Source organism: Nannobrachium achirus (genome assembly GCF_963921795.1).
Source record: "Nannobrachium achirus genome assembly, chromosome: 3".
Classification (NCBI taxonomy): domain Eukaryota; kingdom Metazoa; phylum Chordata; class Actinopteri; order Myctophiformes; family Myctophidae; genus Nannobrachium; species Nannobrachium achirus.
In genome coordinates, this window is record NC_137812.1 from 19045281 (window position 1) to 19061570 (window position 16290).

The 16290-nt window shown below is 43.7% G+C and overlaps 1 protein-coding gene across 1 annotated transcript; it reads left to right on the forward strand.

Moving 5' to 3' along the window:
* Positions 1-430: 430 nt before the first annotated feature.
* On the forward strand, positions 431-16059 carry LOC308282058 (annexin A4-like; the record flags this gene model as incomplete). Its single annotated transcript, XM_080722405.1, has 8 exons — positions 431-566; positions 1348-1442; positions 1667-1780; positions 2320-2410; positions 2693-2746; positions 7286-7776; positions 14767-14889; positions 15784-16059. 8 exons carry the CDS (start codon positions 431-433, stop codon positions 15841-15843), a joined length of 1164 nt encoding a protein of 387 aa, XP_080578531.1. The 3' UTR covers positions 15844-16059.
* Between the last annotated feature and the right edge of the window lie 231 nt (positions 16060-16290).

The following is a 16290-nucleotide window of genomic DNA, read 5'->3' on the forward strand; positions in this document are numbered from 1 at the left end:
TACTTTCAGTGGAATACATCCCACTGAGCATAAAAGTGGTCTAATAGTGGTATAGATTTGAAAGGTTTTTAGTCGTCTAAAATTAGACTAGATGACTAATAGCAGAGGCGTCAATTGGGTATGGCAAGCACCTTGGCTACAGGGGGAGATAATAAAATGTACTTTTCATTGTGCCTGTTGCTAAGGTATGGCAACATGACTGGTGTCTTGCACGCGCGCGAGGGCACACGTGCAAGACACCAGTCATGTTGCCATCCATACCTTAGCTTTTTCTGAACTGACGCCACTGACTAATAGATGTCTAATAGTCGTCTAAATATAGACTGTCTATATTTAGACGACTATTAGACATCTATTAGTCATCTAGTCTAATTTTAGACGACTAAAAACCTTTCAAATCTATACCACTATTAGACCACTTTTAGACGGCATGCTCAGTGGCATGAGATCAATCAGAAGTGACTGTGTTGTTGTTACAGTGGCATACAGGGGATCCATCAAGGTGACTCCTGGAGCTGAACCAGTGGGTGATGTGGTGGTCCTGATGAAGGCCATGAAGGGTCTTGGTGAGTTCCTTGGATCCTCCCTGAAAAATATTACAGCAGGGACGTGCAGAGAATGTTAGAAAGGCAGGGGCTGAAATTTCTAAAAGGGCCTTTTGGTGGAAATATCGAAAAATAGCTGACCTCCAAGCTCACGCTCGAGCTTGGAGGTCGGCTATTTTCGGTACTTGATACCACACTGAACTAAGCATAATCAAGTCAATACTGGATATGTGGCATACGGCATGGATCTCTAGAGAGGGCAATTCTTTCAACATAGGATGATGCATTCAAATCCAGGAGAGTTTGGACAAGGCAATTCTCTTGAATACTGCCTTCAGATATGGCATGGAAAGTGGGCATTTGCATTTTTTTCACCATAGTAAAAACTGTATTCATGGTCAGGAGAGAGCAGTATTTTACAGACGGATAAAAGGGCACACTGTAAAAAATAAAAAGTTGGGAAAACTCAACATTTTAAGGCAACAAACTTCAGAAAACTTTTAAGTTTAGGTCAACTTAGAATTTTAAGTTAAGCAAAAATTATAAAAGCTGAAGCAACTTAAAATGTTAAGATAAACCAACTAAACCAATTTAAGCAAAACTTAAAGTTTTATGTGTGCACGTGCCTGTATGAAAGGTTGACTAAGGTTTTGTAATTGATGACTTGAACTTAGGTTACTGTATGTTTATCCAAGATTATAGACACTGTACGTATAAGTAAACCAGTAGAAAATGATGTGACTGCACTGTGTTTGTCTTTTTGAGTAACATACATTTTGACATTGTGGACTTGTCTATTCAGGAACTGATGAACAGGCCATCATCGACTTGCTGACAAGTCGCTCCAATGAACAACGCTTATCTATGATCAGCGAATACAAAACTAACTATCACAAGGTACCTGTCATTAGACACTCATCCTGTTACTATTGAAGTAGATTCACTGACTTGGTGTTGAAGATTCACTGTGAACACAAGTACAGTTTAATGAATTATCTTCAAAGCCCATTATAGTGGTGGCATGGATCCCCCCCCCCCCCCCCCCCCCCCCCCCTTGCAGGTTATTAACTGGAGCACGCCATTGGATAATATTTCAAGCATGTGTCCCTTTCCTCTGTTAGGATCTCATCAAGGAACTGAAATCAGAACTGTCTGGAAACCTTGAGAAGGCGGTTGTGGCCATGATGATGACCCCTGCTGAGTATGATGCCTTTGAGCTCTACACTGCCATAGAGGTTTGGAATACTCACATAACTTTTTTTTTTCATGGTTTACAGTTCATGTTACCATGTATATCAACACTATTTCTATATTGCTTTTACTACTTTTTTTACCCCCCTTTCCCATTCATTCACGTTCCAGTGGTGACAGTTCAGCAAAAGCTAGGTTATGGCAAAGATGGGAATCCTCATGCGCACGTGCGTGAAAGAATCGGGTTTTAACGTGCCACAATTAACAATAATGCATTCCACCTGTCTAGCTGACCTGCGGAACCTGGGAATATACCATTTTGTCATGATGGGGAGAATAAAAGTGTGGAGAATATAATTATAATACCTTGTTAGTTATTTTACTGTAATTTAACAACATAATAATAGATAGACAAAGAGATATTCATGGATTTATATTTAAAAGTAACTTTTATTTTCCCCCCTGGACCCAGGGTATGGCAGCTGCATACCCCTGCCATACTCAATTGACGCCCCTGTTGCCATCGTACTTATTTGCATGTATAAGAAGCTTAACTGTTAAACTCGGTTTGCCATCCCAACAGGGAGCTGGAACTGATGAAGCCTGCTTGATAGAGATCCTGTCATCTCGCTCCAACGCCCAAATCAAGGAGATCAACCAGATTTACCAAAGAGGTAAATGGTATTCTCCGAAGATGCTTACCGTACATACTGTTAAAATCAGGCACAATCCGGCAAACTCGAATAGCCTATCAAAATATGGAGAGTTTAATTTGAGGTCAGGTTTGTTTGCGCCTTTCCACACACTTTATTTGGCTACTGTGAAGGCTTTAGACTTCCTGTGGTTAAGCAAACATGATTGATGAACTAATACTTCACCTAATCATTTATTTGTATTTTGTATGAATTATTATTTTCTTTAATTATCATTCATACTGGGTTGTGTGTTTTGACCAGAGTACAAGGAGACACTGGAGGCTGCGATCACAGGGGATACCTCAGGTCCTTTCCGTGCATTCCTGACATTGGCCTGCCTTATATATATTTAACTAAACTTAGACTAAAACTAAAACATTTCAGATGACTAGAATATAACTAAAACTAAATTGAATGTTATTCAAAAGACTATGACTGAAACTAAATTGTCTCTGTACTTTTAGGGTAATCGTGACGAAAGTGAAAATGTGGACATGCACAAGGCCAAACAAGATGCTGTGGTAAAAATCTATTTCTAGGGTTGAATGATTACCTGCATACCAATTGTTTTGTGTGTATGTGTGGCGTGTGTGCAGTGTGTACTGTATGTGCACACTTGCGTGTGCGAGTGTGTCTACATGATTATTGGCATATACAGTATCTTATTGGATGTATTTACGTTGTGGCCTTTTCATTTTAGCATCTTGAAAGCATCATTTTGTTGTCTTCTTATTTATTTGTACTGAATTAGCCTACTATGACAATAAAATGTTGTCATAAGTACTCTTTGTCATAAGAGCTAGGGTATGGCAAAGATGGGAGTCCTCATGCGCACATGCGCGAAATAATCGGGTTTTGTCCGTTTTTTTCCCCTCCGTGTTTCTACGGTTTCTTGGGCTGGATATGGCAGGCTGGAACGGTTGCTCAAGTGCAGCTAAACTTGGCATGTTAGTAACCATGCCACAATTAACAATAATGCATTCCACCTGTCTAGCTGACCTGCAGAACCTGGGAATTTACCATTTTGTTCTAAAGTGTCTCCCATCCAAATGTTCTAAAGTGTCATCTTCCAGCTGTCTTGCTGACACATGCAATGTCATGCAATGTCAACATGCTTCCTTTAGGCACTCCACAATGCAGGAGAGGGCCAAGTTGAAATTGCTGAGCGTACATTCAGTGACATTCTGTGCTCCAGGAGCAAAGCACATCTTAAAGCAGGTACTCTATGTATCTAGTAAAGCAGTACACTCTACAAAAGTAATCAAATCACAAAATAATTTCTTACAAACATGTACTCTGAGGTGAACAGAGAATATGAGATGAAATGGCCAATTGTGTTCTCTCTCTCTGAGTGTGTGTGTGTGTGTGTGTGTGTGTGTGTGTGTGTGTGTGTGTGTGTGTGTGTGTGTGTGTGCGTGCGTGCGTGCGTGCGTGTGTGCGTGCGTGCGTGCGTGCGTGCGTGCATGTGTGCGCGCGCGCGTGTGTGTGTGCATGTGTATAGTGTTTCAGGAGTACCTCTCCATGTATGGCATTGAAATTGAGAAGAGCATCAACAAAAAAATGAGCGGGTGCCTTAAGACTGGCATGTTAGCAGTGGGTAAGTCTGCCAACAGCTGGAACGCTTTAAACCATTCACATACATTTAGCTTTTCCTCGTATAGTGCATGTGCTGTGTATTTGCACCAAGTGGTAGAGTTTCTTTGTCCGACAAAACGGATGCAATAAGTATAGGCTGGACCGAATAGAATCGCTGAAGCTTCGTAAATAATTGTTGACATTAAAAATCAACTTTTGAAAATGTTTGCAGGAGACTTTTATTCTGTGAAATGACATGGTTTCGAAGTGTAAAATAATAAATAAAGTACAGAGCCGCCAACTCAGGTCCAGTTTACAAAGTCGATGCAAGTTTCTTTATTTCCCTGGGTTACATCTACAGTATCATGCCATTTGCAGCTTTGTAACTCTTTGTCTGCTTCCCAGTGTCACTATAGGCCCTATAAAGGCGCTTGGAAGCAGACATAGAGTTGCTGTAACAGCCTACAGTATTGGGCATAGCAGTTGGGCATGGATTACTGGTGCCAATAAAAATCAGCCATTCATTTTTCCCATACTTTAAAATAAATTATTTCAAGCCATCCAGGATCCTTTTGGATTTATTCTTTTCTTTCCAGTTTAGGCTGCACCTAGACCGGATCCAGGCGCGCAGATCCAACAAAAGCATAGGAGGGGACCATTGCGCGTGCAAAGCGCGCGCCGGCGCGCGCGCGTCCGTGCGTGCGTGTGCGCGCGAGAGATCGGTGTGCGTGCAGAGATCGGTTTTCGGGCGGTTTTCCCCCCTCATTTTCCTTCAGATAAGGGCATTAACGGTTTTATGATGTAGTATTTATTTACTTTTCAAGTTATCACTACTGCAATACATCTGTACATGAAAACACACTTCATCAGAAAGTCACAACTTAGGGAAAAAGTAAATAGTAACTTACCATTGTTGCTTGTTGGTCAACTTGGTCCTCCCGAAATGTAGTTCTAGTTCTGTAGCAACTTGGGACAGGTTGTGAGGTCGGTATCCATTTAATTCCAATAAATGTACATAGCGTCAAATGTCATTGTCCAGATCCAGAAACAAGAAACAGGCAAAACCAAAGTTTGGAAACTTTGAAAATTCCAAAAGAGCAATTACTTTTATTAATATGCGACGTCCACAGTCAGTAGAAAGTTTAGTCCATTCCAGCTGTCCAATGAAAAAATCATGCTGTTTCTTCCACACCACAGCCAAAACAAAGTCGCCACATTATGATGTCATCACTCACTGAGAGTCAACTGTAAGCTATACAGGCTGCGACCACGTATTTCCCGGTGAACCTAAGCGCAAAGGTGGGGGCTTGGGAGCAATGAAATAGTAATGGGCGTTGTTATTTACTCAGGGCACTGGACCGAACCATTTGGGGATTTTAGACGGGGGGGGGGGGGGGGGGGGTTTAAACATTATCGCTCGCGTTTAGTACGTGATTTTCAGAATTCAGACCCCTAAAAGTTTGGCTTGGGGGTCCCTGACTGCGGGGGACGGGGGGGTCTTCTAGAAGTGAAAATGGAGGGGACGAAATTGGACCTGGAAGGTGACAAAAACCCCTTGTGCCCCCCGCCATTTTCGCCTATGACCGTGACCGGATCACATCACACCACACAGCCACAGGCCAGTTTAGAAAGAATACCAGGCTTTCCTCTGAAGTGGAAAGTCAAAAATAGGCAACCCACTGGAACTGGAATGAGAACAACCTCTATAGCAATGATTAAACAAAAAATGCGAGACAACTGACTCAGTTGACTCATAATGAACTGATGTTCTGTGTGTTTCAGTTCAGTGCACTAAAAAACCAGCTGTCTACTTTGCTGAGAGACTCTACTATTCCATGAAGGTGAGACACAAGATATATCATCTACCATTCAGTACCAGATGATAAAATGTGTAATTTGTAGGGGATTGTGTGTGTGTGTGTGTGTGTGTGTGTGTGTGTGTTTGTGTGTGTGTGTGTGTGCGTGTGCGTGTGCGTGTGCGTGTGTGCGTGCGTGCGTGCGTGCGTGCGTGCGTGCGTGTGTAGAGGGTTGAAAATGGAAAAGGAGTTACCCCCTATTTTTTATTTTGAGTACAAGTATTGTAATTGCATTCTCTTTCACGGAATGTACATGTAACAGTTATTTCCATAGCATTTGCATTGGCGTTATGGTTTTATTTTGGTCGTTGTTACACATCCAGGCCGCTAGAGGGCGCCTACGGTTTGGGGATCATTATAGGTTACGTTCCTGCTGGGATTCACCAGAATAAATCCAGCAGTGAAACGATCAACATAAACAGAGCCTGTTCTGTCTTTCATTATACTTTACAGGTTAGTAAAACAGGATATAATGATCAGAATTCAAATGATATCAATGCTAAGCACCTATATGTTGCCATGGTTTGAACTAAGTTCATGTAGTGTCTCAAGAAAAGACGTTTTTATGAGTAGTGTAAAATACTGGTTTGTGCTGCCTGCTGTTTAGCCAGGAGGACAACATGTCCCATACTAATGCTGGTGTTACTGTTAGCATGTTGTCACATGAAGGGAAAAACACAAAAGCATAAATGATGAAACAATATTGTGAATGCATTAGCAAAGTGTCCATTAATAATTCTAAGGGGAATGTTATTGATTAATGGAATTTAATTCTGAAGTTATACAAGATATGATGTGATGATACTGTATGACAAGGTGCTTTTTGGAAAAATAGGTTTAATGACCAAATGTGTTTATTTTGACATCATAATGTTGGTTTATATACAGTAATTGAAAAAGAGGAAAACATTACAGATGGGGTTTTTGCATAAAAGCCAAAAACGATTTCTTATTGGTATTTTGGTGAAGTGAATTCAAGTGAATAAAGTACAACTAGGTGCCTTTATTGTTTTCTATATGAGAAACTGTATATAAGTATTGTGTATCTTTGGGTGATACTGTAATACATACTGCAATGTATTAATGGGACTACTGTGATGAAGTTTCTGTGTTATATGAGTGCAAATGGACAAGCCAAGATATTATTTGATAATTGAATATACAGTTTGAAGTGTTATAGTTGACCTCATGGTCATGTCATTCTGATTTTGGAAATTGTGAGAATAAATCCAGCAGTGAAACGATCAACATAAACAGAGCCTGTTCTGTCTTTCATTATACTTTACAGACTCTGCAGGTTACCCGCTCTCTGACCCCTAGCGGAGGCGGGCAACAATTTGGGGGCTCGTCCGGGATAGCGCCACCTGGTGGATGACCGGTGCTAATCATCTCAGAACGACGGCATCCTAGCCAGGGAATTAAGCAACAGACTCCAGGTGTACAAAGATGACTGCCCTACGAGACCTGCGGTGGGAAATTCAGCAGGAGCTGCACAAGCTGACCAGCTCTGGCAACACAGACATCCTCTTCAAGCTTGCCACCAAGATTGCCACTTCATGCCAGGGTGAGATGGAAGAAGAGGTGCCAGGCGAGGAATCGACCGAAGTGGAACTCTTTGACTTCATTGTTGACTTTTTGCGAAGTAAACGAGTGAGGAGTCTAGAGGACCAAGGGATGTCCTGCCTGCTTGCCTTCCGTGACTTCATGCATGAACAGCAAACTTCTGAGGCAGGGCCAGTGGAAGGACTTTCGCAAGGCCAGACAGCTGATGGACAAGGTCGCACAATGGATGCAAAGGGTCAAGAAACTGATGAAGAGTTCCTGGATGCCAGTACCATGATTCCAGAGACTGAGTCAGTAGTAGTCGCACCAGTGCTGAGTAAGACCACCACAACAGCAGCAGTTACTGATCAGGTAACGGGTTTCGTAAAATTATCCGATGTTGCAGCATTCCTGCCGCGCAGAGAGTATAAGATTCATGGTGGTCTGTGTAAACAAATTGATGAGGGTCTTGCTGAAAGGTTTACGGAGGCTGAGATCATTAGAACCGTGCTGAAGATAATTAAGCCTGGTACGTTCAAAGACATGCTTATTACTAAAGACAGCCTGACTGTGGCTGAGCTAAAGCGTTTTCTCAGAGCACACCTTAGAGATAAAAGCAGTGCTGAATTATTCCAGGAGCTCAGCAACACAAAACAGAATGACAGAGAAAGCCCGCAACAATTTATGTATAGACTAATGGGATTGAAACAACGTGTGCTGTTTGCTTCCAAACAAAGGGAAGGGTTTCAGTATGACAGCAAACTGGTGGAGGGTGTGTTCCTTCATTCACTTTATCAGGGTATGAATGAGAAATACTCTTACATCAGACGAGACATCAAACCACACATCTCAAACATGAGCATCACTGATGACTTTATCTTAGAAATTATAACCAGATCAGTGAGTGAGGAAACAGAGAGGCAGAATCGTTTGGGTCACACACACAAACAAAAAGCAGCCAGTGTCAGTGCAGTAGAAGAGGACAGGGTCAGTGTCAGTGCAGTACACCAGGGCAGGGAGAGACAGGATGATGTTCAGATGCAGGCAGAAGTCCAAGCTAATCGCACTGCCATACATGAGCTAACTGCACAGGTCTCATTTTTAGCCAAGAGTCTAGAGAAGGCTCTCACACCTGTTATGAGTGTAACCTCAGAAAACACCCAGGCCACCCTATTCCACCCGAAGCAGTCCCCCAAGCCAGTTGGCAAATGCCAACAGTGTGTAGCACAAGAGAATGACAGCTGCACACACTGCTTTCGGTGTGGACAAGAGGGACACAGAGCTATTGGCTGTCTCCTGAAAAGCAACCAGTCGGGAAACCGTACGAGGTCACTGGGGAGGGACCACCAGTGACCCTAGCGAGTATAGAGTCCCCTGTCTCAGTAAACTCCTGTCCTAACGATAAACCACTGTCATCTGCCCAGTCACCCAACCGACACGGTACAGCCAAAGGAAAGCGTGTAGCTAGGCTGATTGGTGGGAGATGTATGCTCAGCTGTTATTTAAATGGGGTCAAAGCTCAGATGTTACTGGACAGTGGAGCACAAGTCAGTATGGTGGGAAGGTCCTGGGTGGAACAATACTTGCCAAAAGTCAAACTCCAATCCCTTGAAAGCCTTCTGTCAGACATACCACTCAAACTCACAGCCGCTAATGGGACAGCTGTACCATTTGATGGGTGGATTGAAGTCCTTTTGGAGATGAAAAGTCAAAAGCATGGTAGTGTTGCAATACATGTACCAATGTTAGTCAGTCAAAGTTGTGCTACTAATCCGCTGCTAGGTTTTAATGTTATCGAGGAGATCATTATGGAGAATGATGAACAGCCAAATAGCGTTGGTCTATTGGACTTACTGTCAGAGGCTATGAGTGTCCAGAAGCACACTGTCCAAACTCTCGTCTCTACTATTAACATGTCATTTGAGGAAGAACTAGTAAACCCTGTGTTGAAAGTAGGAAAGAGAGGGTTCACAGTTCAAAGGGGCCAAATCTGTGAGGTAAAATGTCGCCTCAGAACATTGTCAGAGGGAGGGACTATGTTATTTGAGCCAGCAGTGGAGAGTGCCTTACCAGAAGGTTTGGAGCTGTTCCCGGCCCTTGTTGATGTGCCGGCCGGTGCCTCAAAGACAGTAAGAATCCCAATGCAGAACTCCACACTGCATGACATCTTCCTGCCCCCCAAAACAGTTCTGGGCTTCATTGAAGAGATGAGAGACCTCAAACCTGTGAGTATTGTCTCTGCTTCCCAGACACCAATCAATCAGAGAAATGACACTCTCCTGTGCTCCACTCAAGTAAGTGCTGCCTCTGAGCATGACAAATGGCACCCACCCGTGGCAATAGACCACCTTAGTGAGGGCGAACAGAAAGTAGCCCGCCAAATGCTATTTGAAGAATCGGATGTGTTCGCTCGGGGAGAGGGGGACATTGGCTGTATTCCTGATTTAAGGCTGAAAGTCAACACGGTAGATGACAACCCAGTTCAGAAAAAGTACAACTCCATTCCAAAACCCTTATATAAAGAGGTTAAAGAGTATGTGCAAAATCTTCTGGACCGAGGCTGGGTCCGGAAGTCGACATCAGCTAACTCCTCGCCGGTGGTTTGCGTGCGCAAGAAGGACCAGAGCCTGCGCCTGTGTGTTGACTTTCGCGAACTGAACCGTAAGACCACACCCGATCGTCACCCCTTGCCACGAATTCAGGACCTATTGGACAGCTTGGGAGGCCACTCGTGGTACTCCATCCTGGATCAAGGTAGTGCATATCATCAGGGTTTTGTGAGCGAGGAATCCAGACATCTCACTGCCTTTAGCACCCCCTGGGGGCTGTACGAATGGGTGCGAATACCCTTCGGGCTGACGAATGCACCGGCTGCATTCCAACGATGTATGGAGGGAGTGTTAGAGGGCCTTAGAGATGAGTGCTGTGTGCCTTATTTAGACGATGTCCTGTGCTACTCCAAAACCTTTGATGAACATGTGGACCATCTCAGACAAGTACTGCGCCAGATGAGACAACATGGCTTAAAGCTCCGTCCAGCAAAATGTGAACTCTTTAAGAGGAAAATCAGGTACATTGGGCGGATAGTGTCAGGGGAAGGGATCGAGATGGACCAGAAGGATGTGGAAGCAGTGATTGCGCTGAAAGAGAAGAAACCCCGCACCGTTGGAGAGCTTCGAACCCTATTGGGCTTCCTTAGTTATTATCGGTCCTTCATTCAAGACTTCTCCCGACTGGCGAAGCCCCTGTACGAACTCCTCCAGAGCCCAATTGAGACGAGCAATGCCAACACACCCCAGAAAAGTAAGGGCAAATGTCAGTTGAAAAAGGGCGACAGGGGTCAACTTCCCTCACGCACACCCATTACTTGGACTACTGAACACGAGAGTGTGGTATCAAGGTTCGTGGAGATGCTGACCAACCCTCCCATCCTGGCTTACCCAAACTTTGATCTTCCGTTTGTTTTGCATACAGATGCCTCAAATGAAGGTCTGGGAGCAGTGTTGTACCAACACCAGGACAACAAACTGCGTGTCATCGGGTATGGTTCCAGGACATTAACACCTGCCGAGAAAAACTATCACCTACACTCCGGTAAACTCGAATTCCTTGCGCTCAAATGGGCCATCTGCGACAAATTCCGTGATTATCTGTATTATGCCCCAACCTTCACGGTCTATACAGATAATAACCCCTTGACCTATGTCCTAAGTACTGCGAGGTTAAATGCTGTGGGACACAGGTGGGTGGGAGAGTTAGCAGACTTTCACTTTGACATCAAGTATAGGCCGGGGAAAATGAACGCAGATGCTGACATGTTGTCCAGGTACCCTGTGAGCCTTCAATGTCAAATGGATGAGCATACAGGGACGGTGTCACCTGAGGTGGTGTCTGCAGTGTGGCAAGGAAGTAAAGCAGTCCAAGACAATGATATCCCCTGGGTGGCTGCATTGCAACTTAATGTTGAAGAGGCGAATGCTGTGCCAACGGATGGCATCTTTAGGGTAACGCCCAAAGATATCAGAGCTGCACAACAAGCAGACCCAGCAATCAAAGAAGTTGTGTCCTTGAAACTCAGTTCTGGGATCCCCAATGAAAAAGAGAAAAGAGCCATGGGGAAACCGACAAGAAGACTACTGTTTGAGTGGAACAAGCTAGAGGTGAATGAGGGAATACTCTACCGGAAAACAGAGCAACACAGACAACTGGTCCTCCCGGAAAAGCTAAAACCTGTGGTGTTGAAGAGCTTGCACAACGACATGGGGCATGTAGGTGCTGATAAGGTGATACATCTAGCTCGTGAAAGGTTTTATTGGCCCTATATGCAGCAAGACATTGAGGACTATGTGACAAAGAAATGTGCTTGCATCAAACAAAAACGTCCCAATGTCCCTCAGAGAGCCCCAATGGGGTCCATCACAACAAATGCCCCGTTTGAGCTCGTCTCTATTGACTATTTACATCTGGAACCCAGCAAGGGAGGATATGAGTACATCCTTGTCATCATCGACCATTTCACACGCTTTGCTCAGGCGTACGCAACAAGGAACAAATCGGGCAAAACAGCAGCTGAAAAGATATTTCAGGACTTTATCCCTCGTTTTGGGTACCCAGAGAAACTCCACCATGACCAAGGTCGGGAGTTTGAGAACAACCTGTTCCAAAGACTCCAGCAACTGGCAGGAATTGCTCATTCACGGACCACTCCTTATCATCCACAGTGCAATCCAGTGGAAAGACTAAATCGCACTCTACTCCAAATGCTGCGCACTCTACAGGAGGAAAAGAAGAGTGATTGGAAAGACCATCTGCCTCAAATCGTGCACGCCTATAACTGCACGAGGCATGATGCGACGGGATACTCCCCGTTCTTCCTTCTGTATGGCAGGGCTCCACGGTTACCAATCGACTTGATCTTTGGCTCCACGGAAGAGGCTGAGGAACGAAACCATCAGACCTTTGCACAGCAGTGGGCCGAAAGGATGCGAGCAGCCTACCAAATCGCTTCCGACAACAGCCAGAAATCCTCAGCTAAAGGCAAGAAACAGTATGATAAAGGCATGAGAGGAGTGACTCTTCAACCAGGTGACAGAGTACTGGTGAGAAACCTCTCAGAGAGAGGAGGCCCAGGTAAACTGCGTGCCTATTGGGAAAAAGTCGTACATCACGTGGTGGAAAGAGTGGGAGATGGGCCAGATTATAAAGTACAACCAGAGAGAGGTAGCAAAGCCCTGCGTGTGCTTCACAGAAACCTACTGCTCCCAGTAAATGACTTACCATTTGAAGAAGAGTTCCCTTTGGAAGAAAAGACAAGACCAAAAAGACAGAGACAACCTGAGAAAGACGCTGACAGACCAGTAACGGACAACTCTGATGAGGAAGAAGAGTACACTTACCGTCATGACCTTCGGAGCAGAATCCCATGCTATAAACTTGTAAGGCCTCAACAACAAGCAACTATCGTGCCACAACAGAATCCCCAAGAGCAGCTTGGGCTCCGTCCCACAGCCAGAGAATTCTCTCCTGCCAGACAAGTAACTGAGAGAGATCAGGACAGGGAGGAGGCCCCGGAAAGGCCAGATCTAATCGAGGGAGAGCATGATGAAGTGGAGGAGATGGAGGACAGGAACGGAGGAGAAGTGGAGGAGATGGAGGACAGGAACGGAGGAGAAATGGAGGAGATGGAGGACAGGAACGGAGAAGCAGAAGACGTGAGGAGGTCTCAACGCAGAGGGAGACCAACAGAAAGATTCACATATGACACTCTCGGTCAACCATCTTACAGACATTGGGGTGCAGGTGTGAACACGCTTTTGCCCATGGTTCCCGTACCCACCCAACCCCAAGCAGTTGCACAACACTTTGCCCCATTTCCCTACCTCATCCAGCCCCACTCATACTGTTACAATTGTTACACTCTCGTACACTAGGTGTGAACACAGCACAGTAGCAAATGTCAGGAGACATTCTTTTAAGTGGGGGAGAGTGTAGAGGGTTGAAAATGGAAAAGGAGTTACCCCCTATTTTTTATTTTGAGTACAAGTATTGTAATTGCATTCTCTTTCACGGAATGTACATGTAACAGTTATTTCCATAGCATTTGCATTGGCGTTATGGTTTTATTTTGGTCGTTGTTACACATCCAGGCCGCTAGAGGGCGCCTACGGTTTGGGGATCATTATAGGTTACGTTCCTGCTGGGATTCACCAGAATAAATCCAGCAGTGAAACGATCAACATAAACAGAGCCTGTTCTGTCTTTCATTATACTTTACAGGTTAGTAAAACAGGATATAATGATCAGAATTCAAATGATATCAATGCTAAGCACCTATATGTTGCCATGGTTTGAACTAAGTTCATGTAGTGTCTCAAGAAAAGACGTTTTTATGAGTAGTGTAAAATACTGGTTTGTGCTGCCTGCTGTTTAGCCAGGAGGACAACATGTCCCATACTAATGCTGGTGTTACTGTTAGCATGTTGTCACATGAAGGGAAAGACACAAAAGCATAAATGATGAAACAATATTGTGAATGCATTAGCAAAGTGTCCATTAATAATTCTAAGGGGAATGTTATTGATTAATGGAATTTAATTCTGAAGTTATACAAGATATGATGTGATGATACTGTATGACAAGGTGCTTTTTGGAAAAATAGGTTTAATGACCAAATGTGTTTATTTTGACATCATAATGTTGGTTTATATACAGTAATTGAAAAAGAGGAAAACATTACAGATGGGGTTTTTGCATAAAAGCCAAAAACGATTTCTTATTGGTATTTTGGTGAAGTGAATTCAAGTGAATAAAGTACAACTAGGTGCCTTTATTGTTTTCTATATGAGAAACTGTATATAAGTATTGTGTATCTTTGGGTGATACTGTAATACATACTGCAATGTATTAATGGGACTACTGTGATGAAGTTTCTGTGTTATATGAGTGCAAATGGACAAGCCAAGATATTATTTGATAATTGAATATACAGTTTGAAGTGTTATAGTTGACCTCATGGTCATGTCATTCTGATTTTGGAAATTGTGAGAATAAATCCAGCAGTGAAACGATCAACATAAACAGAGCCTGTTCTGTCTTTCATTATACTTTACAGACTCTGCAGGTTACCCGCTCTCTGACCCCTAGCGGAGGCGGGCAACACGTGCGTGTGTTCCATTTCTGATCATTTACATATAATTGGCCGGAATATATGCTGTCACTTATACCCATAGAGAGTACTGAGTGACATTGTATCATGAAAACGTATGCCATGATTTTGTGAATGTTAACCTTTCTGCATTTGTGTCCCTGAATGTTTCTCCTTAATGTGGTCATAAATGGTTAAAATGTGTGTTTTTTTCTCAGGGTCTTGGGACCAATGACAAAACCCTGGTTCGAATCATGGTCTCTCGCTCCGAGGTTGACATGTTGGATATCTGTCAGAAATTCGGAAAGAAATATGGGAAGACACTGTACTCGTTCATCAACGTGAGTATATCTCATCTCCACCATTAGTCCTGCATTTAACTCTGTGAGCATAAAACCATGTACACTCTGAGTTAAATGAACTCTGGGGAATACAATGTGCAGATAACCATGTTGTGAGACACTGAACTTCATCAAATTATAGGTAAAGTGCCAATAGGGCCTTTTCTGTGTGGAGTATAGGGTAGATATGGTAGTGGTACCCTCACAAAAAACATGCAGTAATCCTGGTCTCTATACTGCATCCCCCTGGCCAGCCGGGGCGCCTGATTGAGGGGAAAAGAACTGGTTAGAATAACGTGTTCCTTCCTCGCGCTACGTCCAACCAGGGAAAGCCCCGGCTTGGACTCCTCATGCATAGAAGGACGCAGTCCCCAAGTTGCTCTCCCCAGGTTGGCAGAGGGAGTGTAGGGCCCAGGATTAGCCTACATTAGACAATTATTGACACCGGGTGAAATGGGTTACAAAAATGTAGAGCAACATTTTTTTTTAATATAAGAGGCATTTTGGAAAATAGACAATCTAAAAGCTTGTTGTGAGCTTGTAGATCTGCTTTTTTCACAATATTTCATCTGCGGAACCGAATCAAACTAAATTCAATGCCTCAACTCCCACATTCCAATTACTTGTCAGGGTAGATTACTTTGTGGGGACACAGCCTGAAAAGGTTGATAATCACTGGTCTATAAAACACAATTTTGACACACACACACACACACACACACACACACACACACACACACACACACACACACACACACACACACACAGGGGACTGGGGAGGAATCATAATGCATGGGGGAGATAAATGGGTGCCAAAAATATATACATATACAGTAGGCCTATATATTTGGAGGACCAAATTGTAAATGTTTTTGTGTGGTTCTGGTCTGGCAGGGCGACACATCAGGAAACTATGGCAAACTGCTACTGAAGCTCTGTGGAGGAAACGCCTAGGAAGCAACACAACAACATACTGGACGTCTTCTAAAATAAAATAATTTGGTTTCTGATGTAATCTGCTGTAATCTCTTGCTTGCTTTTGTCAAAGGGCCTTTCGGTAGCTCTAGAAGTCGTGTTGTTGATTCTTGTCGATTCTTCTTGTGGAATGCAATCATGCGTTCACATACAGTACTCAATGTAATATTTTGCTCTGCTATTAAACCTGGGGAGAGTGCCAAACTGATGCTCATGCTTACTTCCTTCAATTCATAACTTATCTGTTTTGTCTCTCAAGTTTCATTGCCACGCTGTACCTCACAGCAAACTAAGTAATCTTCCAAGAATGTATCATCAACATAACAACCTGTTCTCCTTTGTGGTAAACAGAGCCATGGACGTTTGTCTAATTGTGTTGGGATGACTTGCTCATTATGTTGCAGGAGATTTGTGGTACTGTACATG